A 14057-nucleotide genomic window follows, 5' to 3' on the forward strand; every position below is an offset into this window, starting at 1 on the left:
TATAACTTCATATTATTGTAATTACACACAAAAACATCCTCGTTTCCTAAACATCTAACATTTAGGAGTTTGTAGCTGAAGCTCTGACATTAAAAGAAAGTAACAATGTTTTGAGCGTCAGGAAGAAGTACGCCCACTGCGGGACAAGTTTTAATCGATCAGTTTGATCATTCAGAACCACAATCATGGGAGTTTCATAGCTTGTTTCGTCGACTCTTTCAGAACTGAACTGACGCTGTAATTAAAACTCACCCCATCTCCCTCCTTTATAAAGTCTTTCCTGCAGATGTGTGCCATGATGCCTGTGGCCAAAGCATCCCCCATTACATTCACCATGGTGCGGAACCGGTCTCTGTGGAAGAGGAAGACGAAGGAGAGGAAGAAGATTACTTTCTTCACTGATATGATTAGTTTCGATCTTTCAGTGATGAAAGTGAAAGCACGTGTGACTTACAATGCCCAGTCTACTGCAATGATTAGGGTGATGTCGTCAGTCGGCAACCCAACCGATGTTAGTACTATCACCATGGTGACCAGTCCGGCTTGTGGTATCCCTGCTGCACCGATGCTGGCTGCAGTTGCTGTGATGCTGGTGGAGATTTGGGACGTCGGGATGTTTAAAGAGAAGAACCCCATATCAGTGGCTAAGTAAGAAATCCATAAAGATGATCTAGCTGTTGTAGATTACTATTTAGCCTTGAACATAATTTGAACCTCCTTTAATCACAGAGGCTCAGAGGCTCAGTCTTCTTCTTGTCTTAATTTGTTTTTGGGATGAAATCTAAAGGGGAAGCTTTCAGGAGTCATGGTAACACTTGTCCACAGAAGCATAAACTAGTAGTGTCTCCATTGCAACAGTCATACTTCATACTGCAAAGCCTCCCATCTGATGTGAAATAAACAAATTGTATGTTGGTACATGTGATATGTGGTGCAGCTGCAGAGGTGGAGGATGGGATGATCCCACCACTCACCGCAGAGACCTGGGGGTGGGGGGTGGGATCAGAGATCCAACAGTGGCGTGACTGGGATACGGTGCTTTATCGAGGCCACATGGCTCTTTTCAGAGCAGAATAAGAGGATATTTCCAATCTACAGTAACTATATGGAATTATATAGAGAACATACTCTAGCAAATGCAATGGGAGGTATGTGTGTGTGGTAGGAGCAGAAATCAGGTCAAACTAAATCAGTACTACATAATAGATTGAAAATGTTTATGTTCACAGTGTTGACCAAAATATAAGATGATACATTAAAAAAAAAAGAAAAAAAAAAGTGTTATAGGTCAAGATAATTAAATGAGATTTTCATGAGCACCGGAGTTGTCTGCGATTACCGCCCCCACCAACAGTTAATGTTTTGTATCTCTATGCTGTCCTTTTCTTTCTCTGCTCTCCTCTCACCCCAACCGGTCGAGGCAGATGTTCTCCACCCTTGAGCCTGGTTCTGTTGGAGGTTTCTTCCTGTTCAGAGGGAGTTTTTCCTTCCCTCTGTTGGAGGTTTTATACAGAGTCCTTCTATAATGTTTATAATGTTCTGCACTGTGTTAAGTGCCTTGAAATAACCTGTGTTGTGATTTGGTGCTATACACATATATATATATATATATTTGTATATATATATATATGTATATAAAAAATTGAATTCAATTGACCATCAGCCCTAAAGATCATCTGAAGGTTGGTGTGGAGGAAATTACTGAAAATAAGTCCATAGTACCTCCTGATGTTTTCACTGCAGAAAAGAACCGAGGACAAAATCTGTCAAACAGCCAAGATTAACAGCTTTCACCAGAGAACTCTTCGGAAAAGATTTCAATAGTTAGATATTTTTAGAAGCTTCTTCTCTTATATGTTTAGTCCTTATTTTTCCTACTCAGAAACAGGAAGCCCTCCATTGGTATTTTTACCAACGAGACACTTGAAGTAGTGTGTTTTTCCTTCAAGTCTTTTTTATCGTGCACACTGGTGATATTATCTCCTGGGACGATGTGGGAGTGGAGACACTGGACTGAAAAGGACTAATGATAAGGGCACATTGCTTGTATTGTTCACAAGTTTTAATTCTTCAGTACCTACTGTACCAATGTGTGTTCTGTAATGTGTACTTCCTCTTCTGTCCCCCTGCAGGCCACGCCCACTTCAACAATAATGGACTGGGAGTGTGTGGAGGTAAGTTGACAAGTTTTATACTTTTATACCTTCTTTTTCTCGTTTTTCATTTGTCAGACAACAAATTTTGTCATTTTTATACAGAAAAACATTTTTCATCCTACCTTTGCATGATCTTGTCAAAACACTGTCTGTCCAGGATTGTAATGGATGATACTGGAGCTAAGAACCACACAGTATTGGCAGGCATGACAGGAACACCTCCCTGTGAAGTTATTTCTCCTCTTTTTGACTGTTGGTGGTAGTTACACTCATAACCCCGGCTCCATGTTGTTGAACTGATGCTGAGCTGTTGTTGCCTTTACCTGCAGTTTGATACCTTAAAATGTTTTTCAGCTCCAATACAGAGGCATGAATAATTACAAACAGCAGTTTCAGCTTGTCATTCATCACTTTGGATGTTTTCACTAATTGCTTGGATTGCTTGAAAGCAGGACCTTCCTAACAACTGTTTGCTCTACAGTGTCTAATTGGAGCCTGAAACTGGTGTCATAACTGTGCCATCATGTGTTTCCAGTATTTCGTGTCAATGTCATTGGATTAAAATGCCAGTGATATCTTCCCCACGTTAATGAGTTTATAAATCACAGATGGCATAAAAAGCAATCCACTGACCTGATGGTGATGATTTGGCCAAAGTCCAGCTCATAGTTATTGACTTGTGCGATGAATATTGCTGCCACAGCCTCATAGAGAGCGGTGCCGTCCATGTTGATGGTGGCGCCCACTGGGAGCACAAAGCGGATGATGCGGCGGTCGATGTGGTTGTTTTCTAAGAGGCACTTGAAGGTTATAGGCAAAGTGGCAGAGCTGAGGAAGATGGGGAACAACACAGGCATCAGATAAACATTTGTTGCATAACCACCTCCGTTACTACCATGTAAACAAGTTGAATCTGTTTGTGATTTGTTTTGTAAGAGAAACCATTAGATCCATCCGTCACAAGAACAAAAGGCAATCATGTTTTACAAGACATTCAGCATGCAGCAGATACTTTTAACTGATCTGAGACCAGCAAACACATTCATGTATGATGATGACTGCCCACTGCAGCAGACATTTCATCGGTTCATAAGACCTTTAAAAACAGGATGCCCAGCACCGTTCATCTGGTTATTCCACTCACCGAAAAGAACAACCAGCAGTGGCGTCACCCATCGGTTTGTAAAGAGTTGCTGTGAAGCTGTGAGTTCAGATTTTGGGCCTGCGCCATCTTGCTAGTTCGGAGCGGTTTCGAACCAGCGCTTGTCCATATTTGGACGAACTAGGGGAGGAGCGAGCGGTGGATCTGACTGACCTGATTGGAAACACGGCGATACTACATCGATAGCTGTAACCTGACTGCACCACAGGCGGTATCAGCACTCAGGGATGATTTATTTAAAATTACAAATGAGTAAATTACACTCACCTACTGATCTTTTCTTTTTAGAGCACATGAATATGAACAAATACGAGGTGAATTAACTTCACTCGGTAGCAGCTTTCTTTACCTGGAGGAGGTTGCCAGGGCGATGAGCAAGGCTTGCAGGATTCCCCGTATGTAAACAATGGGGCTCTTTTTGGTGATGAAGAAGTACATGGCAGGCAGAATGAACAGGCCGTGCAACACCAGACCAAACACCACAGTGACGGCATAGAAACCCAGCTTCTTCCCCATGGCGGAGGGATCACTCATCTCCAGGATCTTACCGGCCACCAGGAACACGATGCCGAATGGAAAGTACCTGGCAGGAAAAAGACAGCAATTCAGTTTATACAATTAATACAGTTTATACAGCTTCCAAGTGAGATGTTAACACTAGTAGTAGTTAGAAAAGAAGCCAAATACTGCAGGGGTCAGTTTGATGTTTGTTTAGTGTGTAAGTGTGAAACCTGAAACTTAACAACTAACAGGCCTTTTTCAGGATTCAGACTGACCAAAAAATATCAGACTTTATTCTTTAAATATTCATCATCCTGTGTTGACATGGTTTCTTACGAGTAAAACTTGACTTGTATAATCTATATCACAAAACGTCATCTCACTGCATCTACAGAATCAGATGTTTATAGGTGCACATTTTGCAGGTTAACACTGAGATCTTCTGACATGCTGACATTACTCGTATTCAGAATGACACTGCAAGAATGGGACAATATTTCACTTTCAAAACTCCAGCAGCTGGTCTCCTCAGCTCCCAAACGTTTACAGAGTGTTGTTAAAAGAAGAAGTGATGCAAAACAGCGGTAAACATGCCCCTCCCAAATGTGTTGCTGGCAAAAAAAAAAATCTAAATGAGCATATATTTTTCATTAAACAATAAATATGGTTTTTGGTCTATTTATTAATTAAATATTGGTTTATGTGATTTGCAATCATTGTATTTTGTTTTTATTTACTTCCCAACTATTTTAGAAACAGGGTTGTATGCTAACTTTGATTTACTTCTTGGCCAATGTTTATGCATGATAACATTTATAATATCTGTAGAGAGTGGGCTGCAGGCAGATAACAGCAGTGACATATAAGCAAACTTAACTTTTTTACATAAACTTACTTGAATGAGTGAGTGTCTGTGCTGTGGGACAACTAAATTATCTCTCACTAATTCATCAACGTAACTTTTTTTCTTTTTTTAATTGTATTAATATAAAAAAATAATGCATTTTCAATTTGGGGAAACTTTTAGCTAAGCTAACTTTACTTTTTGGGTTTTGGACCGACCTACATTTTCGAATTTCTGAGAAATGAAAAAAATATTTTCTGGTTCCTTGATATCTAGAAAGTGTTGTGTGCTGCAGGCAAACAGTACAACTATTAGACAAGCTAACTGTACTTTGTTCTGCTAACATTCATATACTGCATATAAATTTACTTGTATGAAAAGGGTGTTTGTTCTCTGTTACGCAGACACATTGCCTGCATGTAGTCTGCAATTTACTTTTCAGTTCAAAGAAAATTTGTTTGGGAATGAGGATGTTCACCTTTAAAAAATATCTTTTACCAACAAACTAGTGGAAAATTCCTTTTTTCCCCAAATACTGAAAATGTCCACATAATCTGTAATGACCTCATGGCAGAGCTCCCTGCTGCACGTGCATCCTTTACTGTTTGTAGGAGAGCACTCCATGTATAGCATGAAGGAAAATGTGTTTAAAGGAACATTTACCAAATAACGATGGCAACGATTCTGAGGACAGCCTCGTTCAGGCTCTGGCAGAAGTTTACCAAGGCGCTGCCGTTTGGCCCCATCCTCCCCAACATAATACCTGGAAAAACATACAGCGCAGCCTTCAAAATAAGTTTCTATTTACATGAATACATTCGATATTTGAGGCCGCCGATCAGCAGAATTCTTCGAGGAATGCTGCGTGTTTTTACCCATGGTGGCTGAAAAAATAACAATCCCAAGGACGTTCATTCCATCACTTGTTCCTTCCCGAGTCCGTACGAGCACATCGGGGGGCGGAGTCAGGTCGAGAGCAAAGTTCTGGATGTCGGTGCCGTTATCGTCCTGAATGCCGTAGATGAGCACTCGCCGTGTGCTGGACTCTGACTGGCTTTGACTCACTGTCGGTTTGGGCTTCATGATGTACTCGCTGCTCGTTCGATACTGTTGTCGGGGGAATATGATGTATAAAAACTGAACCTTTGTGTTTGAAAGTGTGTGTGTGTGTGTGTGTGTGTGTGTGTGTGTGTGTGTGTGTGTGTGTGTGTGATATCAACGGTTTTACCTGCTGAAATGTGGCCTGGACCAGATTTGCTGGGAACATGTTGCTGCAAGGCAAACGCACACTGCACGTTAAAACACACAAAGGTTGAACAAAAAGAGAGCAACCCAACAATTCCATCCTCCAGACTCTGGGAGGGAAACAAAGAGCCTGACCACATCTAAACTTCTGCCACTTCATTGTATTTGTACCCTGAATATCATCTCTTGTATTTATCTTGTCATCCAGTCAGAAACAGAAAACTCAGATGTTGGAGTTCTGTGCTTTGGTCTGCAGGTTCCAGAGAAAACATTCCAGACAAACTAACAAAATGCAGAACAGAAGGCTTCAACAGATTATTTACATGTAGACAAAAACATATTGAAAAGCAACAAAAAAACAAGACTCTCATTGTGTCTCGGGCCTAAAAAAAACTCCCGTTCTACAGTTTCATACAATCCAGTAACATTTACACTCCAGTCCAAACAAACCAAATCCTCATGAAATAAATTGTTTGTTCGATGGTTTGCGTGACTGCAGTAGAAGTTGCGCAATACAGAAATTGGAAGCGGGGACTCGATAAACTCGGCTTCACACTGTTGTTTTGTTTAACCATGACCAAAACCTCACTCCAAGCTTTCCAAACCTCTTTCATCTGAACTTTTGTTAGACACAACTATTCGATTGTTTTCTCAAAAGTCTCCTTCTAAACCGTCCACTGCACTTCTTTCACCGGTCTCCGTGCTGTTTGGAGATCGGCTGGATGAAGCAAATATGACGGATCAGAATAAATAACCCGATAAGGAGATCACTGATCTTTTCTATTAATTGCACATCTTGCAAACTACGAACCTAATCACACACACCCAAAAGTGTGATTCCTCAAATGACATGAGACATGTAGACTAGTAAATGGGACAGTTTGAACTTTTTAAAGTACAGGCTGCAGCTGCATTTAGGGTGAGTGCAGATCAACAGGAAACCAACAGTGACATCATCCATTGGTTCACAAACCAATGTGAATGTGAATCAATGGGTGACTCGAGCTGATATGAAACCCAACGATACTACGTCCCGCCCACTGATAGTGGAAACCTGACTGCATCACACACCTGTCAATCAAACAGTCATGCCCCCAAAAACCCATCTTTTTGAGGCTTATTTTCTAATTAATGACAGGATTATTTTCAGATGGACCTCCAGAAAAATAATGACTTGAGCTAGCAAAACTTAAAAAGCTTAGATAGAACAAAATTGGTTTGACAGCCAATCTCATACCAGAATCTCATTCATGAATGTGAAACTAAGCATCTTTTGATCTGTGTTCATTTGTCAGATGTGGGGGCAAAAATTTTGGGGAAGCCCAAACATGCAATGGGGCCTTAGCTGATTAACAGGGTAAACACTCCTGAGCCTGTGAATACAGCTGCTGCATTGAGATCATCTTCATCAGGAAACCAATGGGGCATAAACTGGGGGCATATGGTGCGAAACACGTTGGACTGAGGTGCATTATGGGAAGAGTATGATGCAATATTTTTTGGATCTTGACTACAGATGTATTAGCAGAACTTTATACTGGAATCAATGTGGCCAATTAAAAATGTCTTATCTGCAACATATGCCAAGTTTTCTAGTTTCTGGGATTTTGCAGCCCACTGCACATTAATAACATTACAAACACATTCAAAACCACTGTATTCGCATGTGTTTTTTTGTTGTTGCAATACTTCAAGTTTCCACTGGAAAAAAAATGGTAGCAAGACTGAAAGGCAGCAGCATGTCAAAGTCTCTTACATCTATGATCTTGACCCATACCGGGGTCTCTGAGTCGTGGATGTGTTAAGAGAGCTGAAAAGGGAACCACCATTAGGCCTTGCTGCTAATTTGTACAAGTGGCTATTCATGGCTATTCAGAAATCGGTGGCGCAAATGACATTTTCCCCACATACCACCTATATAAAGGAGACATTTATAATTTAGTCTGTAAAATTGATTTAAATACCAACAAGCAGGACAGTTACTCCAGAATAGTTTTCATTTTTGTAAAGTTGTCGGTGTCCTGTCTGATGAAACAGATACTCTCCTGTTTCATTCTCTCCAGATGTCTTCACAGGCCTCAACAGCTGTACTCATCCTATATGCCTGTAAACATGCTGAAACATGTTTGTGGTGGGGGGGCTGTGGTTTGGCTCAGCTGCAGGAGGGACTGATTGGGGGAGTGGTTCAGGGAACGATGCCTGGAAGAGGCTTCATTAGCACAGCTGCAGTCAATCACTGGTTGTCTCTCTCTTCCCCATAAAACCCGACAGGAGGACACCGGACGTCTCTCACTCCTGGGGACGCTGAGCAGCAGGGTAGCTGCGGGACTGGCGTGTGATGTGTGACGTGTGTCGTATGCTCAGAGGCTCGGCAGGAGAGCACACGGTTATTGATGTGGAGTGTTTGTGTGAAACGGTACTTTGGCTGAGTGTTGTTCGTTCGTGCCAAAATAACTCACGGTGATGGCAAGATGTCCGTCACAATGTTTTTATGCTTTAGCACTGTTTTCCTGTTTTACAGACGTAGTAAATATTCTGTACTGGACTCTAGCTGCTCCTAAAATGTACAACTCAACAGTAACATGCTGCTCACACAATAACTTCAATGTGGTAGAAGGAAAAGCCGGAAAACATCTTTTGTATGTGAACAATATCCAAGTGAGCATTTCAGCCTGACGTCTTTTTCCTGTAATTCATCCATTCTAAAAGTCAACTGCTTCCATTTTGACCACTCAAGCTTTTAAATGTGTCTCTTTTGTCCTCCAACTAAATAAAAGAGTAAAATCACTGGAGTATCCCTCTGAAGCTACGATAATGTGGTGCTGATGTGCCAAATTCATTTCACAATAATAATAAACCTGTTTACTTTGTTTTTGAAAAAAAAATCTAACTCCGGTCCTGGAATCTCAAAAAAATGGATCAGAACACTTGGTGCTTTTAAGATGTTTCCTGTTAGCCACACACTTGAACTGAACGTGCTCAACTTGAGCAGTAATCACCATCAAATGAATACTGTTCATTTTTCTTCAAATCATCAACTGGTCAGAAGTTCTGAATGGTGGATGTGGATGTTCTGATCTTACCGGATCAGGTCCAGCAGAGCATCAGCAGAACTCATGATAGCCTTGCCGCTGTCCTCAGAGTCCTCTTTCTGGGCTGCCCCGCCCGGGTGGATGATGGAGACCATGATGATCCCCACAACCACCGCCACGAAGGTGGTCCACAGGTAGTACGACACCGTGATCAGACCGAGCCGGCTGGAACATTTGGCGTCCAGAGCTGCCAGGCCTGACATCAAACTGAAGAAACAACAAGATAGTGTGAGAGTTAGAGCTCTGATACTTCAAGGACAATTTAATGACTTTGTGCTACACTTTAAACATATGGTAAACACCTGCTGGTGTGCATGCACCACCTTAAAGACAAATAATGTGAACAGCTGCACTCATTAATGTGAACAGCTGCACTCATTATTCTCGTCCTGCATGAAGATTCGTTATAGCGGCATGTTTTCTTCTTTTTGTGGGTTTTTGAGGTTTTCCTACTAACAATAACAAAACCTGTTCGCCCATTGTCAAATGAGCATCTAGTTTGGGGTTAAGATTAAACCTAACAGGCTGGTATTACATTATTAAAATATGTGCCTGGATAACAGGAATGACAGCTTTTGAAGATTATGCAGGACCCTGTTTCCAAAAACATTGGGACACCGTGTAAGATGTAAATAAAAACAGAATGCCATGATTTGCAAATCAGATAAAGTCATATTTAATTCATAAATAGACCAAATACAATATATCAAATGTTGAAATAGGGAAGTTTTATGAAAAATATCTGCTCAATTTGAATTTGATCAAGCAACACATCTAAACAAAAATGGGACAGGGGCAACAAAACACTGGAAAAGTTGTGCAATCCTGTCACCTGTCACCATTAAAAACATTTGACGCATCATGAAACAGAAAATAGCAGGCAAGAATGGGACAACATTTAACTTCCAAAACTCCAGCAGTGCCTCTCTCCAGTTCCCCAACGTTTCCAGAGTGTTGTTAAAAGGTGGTGCAGCTGAGTGGTGAACATGATCCTGGAACAACTTATAGAGACGTGTTGCTGCAGCAGATTCAAAAAGAGCAGATATTTATAAAACAATAAGGTTTCTCAGTTTCAACATTTGATATGTTGTCTTTGGTCAAGTTTCAATTAAATATAGGTTTATATGATTTGCAAACCATTGCATTCTTTTTTTTATTTACATTTTAAACAGTGTCCCGATGTTTTTGGAAATAGAGTTGTACATAATCCTCGAAAACTGTCATTTCTGTTTTTCCCTGACGTGACTATCAACAAGTGGCCTTCAGCAACGAATGTCTGCGCAGTCACATGTTCAAAGCCAGCTACTGTATGGAAGTCATTTTTATAACATGTCTATTCAACAAAACAAAGAAAACAAGGTCAGCTTGTACAAAACAAATTCTTTGACTGTTTTAAAAAGCAAAGATTCCTCTAACACATCATGGACTCTATCTTCTCGTTCTAAACAAAACGTCTAAAGAACTTAAGCGTGTCGGAATCCACTTTTATTAGTTTGAACTGACCCCACAGTAAGGCGCATGGTTCAGAGAAGACTTTATGTCTTCAATCATCAAAGATGTGAAATAAACCAATCAGAGTTTCATCTGTCATTCCTTTTAAGAGCCAGGTGAGCCACCTTTGGTGCATTGTTGTTGTAACGGTGTTTTTATGTAGTAGTAGAACAACGCATTCTCTGCAGAGGAAACAGATCGTGTGCAGACTGATCACACTGATGTTCACCATGAGAAGCTTTCTGTCTAATCTTTTTATTTCTAATCTCTTGAATGTTTGTGCAGCCTGTCCCTGTGTGTGTTTTTAAAAAAATTTTTTATTACTGTCTTAACAACGTGCCTTTAAAATAACAGTAAAGTCCTGCAGCACTGACCTCAGACCAGCTTTTGGTTGGTCAGTTATGCAGTTGCTTTCCGCTGGCTCAAGATATTAAAACAAAACAAACCTCCTGACCGTCCCACCTCTAAAACTGTCTCAAATACAGTTTATTTGAATTTCCCTTTTCTAATCTAATGTCTTTATTTTTACTCATTCATCCAACTTATTCCGAGCAGCACTGTGACTGTTTCTCTCTCTTTGTCTGCTGCTGAACAGATTTCTGTTCCAATCAGCTCGCCCTGAACCCGGACGGCACTCTGCCGCTGCTGCAACTACCTTTGGTGTGGACTCAAGTTTTTGTCCTGAGCGCAGCGTGTTTTTAAAGTCGATTTTAATGAACACCAGCAGCGTGACGAGGTCCTGAGTGATTTTTCTGCGCTGAGCGCTCAGCGTTTTTTTTTTCCAGTCACCAAGAGTTGCCCTCGTCACTGTCACCAACCGTCCAATCACAGTGAAGGAGGGGCGGGTCAAATGCAGGTAACCTGATTGCTCCACCCTTTAGAGTGGCTGTGCAAACGCTAATACGGCCGAGTGAGAAAATTGAAGCTGTGAGCTACAGTCAGCACAGCCGGGCTCGTAAACACACCTGACATCAGAAGATGGGATGGCCCACTTCAACATAAACACACCTGACATCAGAAGATGGGATGGCCCACTTCAACATAAAGAACTTATTTTAGATAACCGTCCTCCACCTGACATCAGATCTTTTGTTTGAGTCTGTGTTCATCTCTTCTTCCTCAGTCGTTGCTCGGTGGATGTGTTTGTGCTGAGTATCATTAGATGTAAGAGGGCGTCTTGTCACAACAGCTCTCGCTTTCTTCTTCTTTAAGTTTATTTACTCGTCTTGTTGCTCATCTGCATCTGTGGAGGCTCAACTAGTGACTTTAGTTCTTCTTCTTCTTCTTCTTCTTCTTCTTCTTCTTCTTCTTCTTCTTCTTCTTCTTCTTCTGTTTCTGACTTATGAAAACTTCTTCAGGAGTTTCTTCTGCATCTTTACACTCAGGAACAGCTGTTGGTGCTGGTGAGGGAGGAGGGAGGAGAGAGAGGAGGGAGGAGAGAGGAGAGAGAGAGAGGAGGGAGGAGCGAGGAGAGGGGAGGGAGGAGAGAGGAGAGGGGAGGGAGGACAGAGGGAAGAGAGAGGAGGGAGGAGAGAGAGAGGAGGGAGGAGAGAGGAGGGAGGACAAAGGGAGGAGAGAGGAGGGAGGAGAGAGAGGAGGGAGGAGGGAGGAGAGAAGAGAGAGAGAGGAGGGAGGAGCGAGGAGAGAGGAGAGAGAAGGGAGGAGAGAGGAGGGAGGCGATAGGAGGGAGGACAGAGGGAAGAGAGAGGAGGGAGGAGGGAGGAGAGAGGAGAGTGGAGGGAGGGAGGAGGGAGGAGAGAGGAGGGAGGACAGAGGGAGGTTCTTGAGGAAGTCGAGCCGAGCAGAAGCAGAGTATGATGATCTGTTTATAAAATGAAACCTTCAACAATTCAAAGAAGATCCTGAAGCTCCAGAGTTTTCACAATTAGTGGGACACTTTTTTACATTACATTACATTACATTACATTACATTATTACATTACATTACATTATTGCATTACATTACATTTATCTGACACTTTTATCCAAAGTGACTTACAATAAGTTCATTTCAACCATGAGGGTACAAAACCAGAACAACCGGAATCAAGAAAATACAATTTCTTCCAGAAAGCCAAACTACAAAGTTCTATCAGTAAGTTCTATTTGAAGATACTAAAGTTCTACTGTTCAAGATAAAGGAGGAGGAGAAGGAGGAGGAGGAGGAGCGGAGTAGTGTGAGTGAATCTAGGAGGTTAAAGACCAGTCGAGCTGTTGCATTCTGAATGAGCTGCAGAGGTCTGATGGTACTAACAGGTAGACCTGCCAGGAGGGAGTTACAGTAGTCTAGATGTGAGATGACCAGAACCTGGACCAGAACCTGGACCGGAGCCTGGACCAGAGCCTGCACCTCCTTCTGAGTGTATTCTCCTGATGTTGGCAGTAAAAGAGAGTCAGTGCTAGCTGGATAAATATGAACCGGGCTTGCTCTGTGTTCAGAGTTTGTGCACTGGACTTCATGCCACCAAGCCAGCTAACTTCTGGTTTAGTCCATTACTAACTGGAGTTGGGATATTTGTTTTCAATCCTGCAGCTCTTCGAAAGTTTAAAATGCTGACAGTAAAACAGTCGTTTGCAAAGGTTTATGATTATCGAGAGTATTTATCCACATTTTTGCAGCAACGGAGGAGGACCACATGTTGACAGTGCTGTAAACCAACAGAATATAAATATGGACTTACAGTATTAGAGCTCAGATTATAAAGTGAGAATGTACAAATGAGAATTGGGTCAGGCTGTAATGAAGATAGGTGATGAAGTGAAGGTACCTGGACACGACGAGAGGGAGAATCAGCATCTTCAGCATCCTCATCAGCAGCTCTCCAGGAAACTGGAAGTACTTCACCTCCTGTCAGGAAGACAGAAGAAAATATAAGGGTCAGAGGTCATGTGAAGAGCAATAAACACATTTTCAAAAGCAACTTTTTGTTATTCAAGAACAAAAACTGCTGAACAGGAGTTCCTCAGGAAATGAGGACGACTGGAATCATGTTTTGAAGAGTTATCTCCGGTCTTGATTTTAAAATACTTACAATCACCCGTTCACATGAAATCACTGTTTGTTGTTTTGATCAATCATTTGGACCAAAAAGGGATAAAGAGGCAATCTGGAAGATGTTTAGTTCAAAACATTTCAAGTTGATTTAGCGACCTATCCTGATATTCCTCTTCTGACTATCATTCTTAAACCAAACCAATCTGTCACAGAACGTAACGGTTGACAGATTTTAGTGTAACACCAAACTGTCAGTGAGCTACATTGACTCATTATTGGACCCCAATACAACAAATTGGTATTACAATATTGATTTTCTTATCTTTTTTTTTTTTTTTTTTTTTTTTTTTTTTTAACAAATTACACCTTTAAAGATTTCAAGGCTGACCATGTCAGTGACTGGGAACAAAATCTACACTTGTTATCCTGAAGAAAAGTAAAAAAAAAAAAAAAATAGCTCAATTCAAGCAAATCTGACACAACGTTCCAAATTAGGTCAACTATCTTCCAAATCTACCACGACATAAGTTTCTGGTGTTGTCCCTGTCCCCCCAACACATCTAAGTGAGGT

The 14057-nt window shown here is 41.4% G+C and overlaps 1 protein-coding gene across 1 annotated transcript in view; it reads right to left on the bottom strand.

Moving 5' to 3' along the window:
• Window positions 1-14057, bottom strand: part of LOC138199073 (excitatory amino acid transporter 5-like) — a 40826-nt gene that overhangs the window by 4061 nt on the left and 22708 nt on the right. The window contains exons 2-10 of the mRNA XM_069150984.1: window positions 13260-13339; window positions 8992-9207; window positions 5892-5934; window positions 5539-5770; window positions 5327-5426; window positions 3668-3901; window positions 2790-2984; window positions 455-589; window positions 253-352 (exon numbers count right to left, since the gene is read on the bottom strand). Of these exons, the coding sequence (XP_069007085.1) occupies window positions 253-352; window positions 455-589; window positions 2790-2984; window positions 3668-3901; window positions 5327-5426; window positions 5539-5770; window positions 5892-5934; window positions 8992-9207; window positions 13260-13339 (1335 nt within the window). The remainder of the gene's footprint in view (window positions 1-252; window positions 353-454; window positions 590-2789; window positions 2985-3667; window positions 3902-5326; window positions 5427-5538; window positions 5771-5891; window positions 5935-8991; window positions 9208-13259; window positions 13340-14057) is intronic.

Source organism: Embiotoca jacksoni, unplaced genomic scaffold (assembly GCF_022577435.1).
Source record: "Embiotoca jacksoni isolate LCO1_2020_lvr unplaced genomic scaffold, fEmbJac1.0.p SCAF_16, whole genome shotgun sequence".
NCBI classification, from domain to species: Eukaryota; Metazoa; Chordata; class Actinopteri; family Embiotocidae; genus Embiotoca; species Embiotoca jacksoni.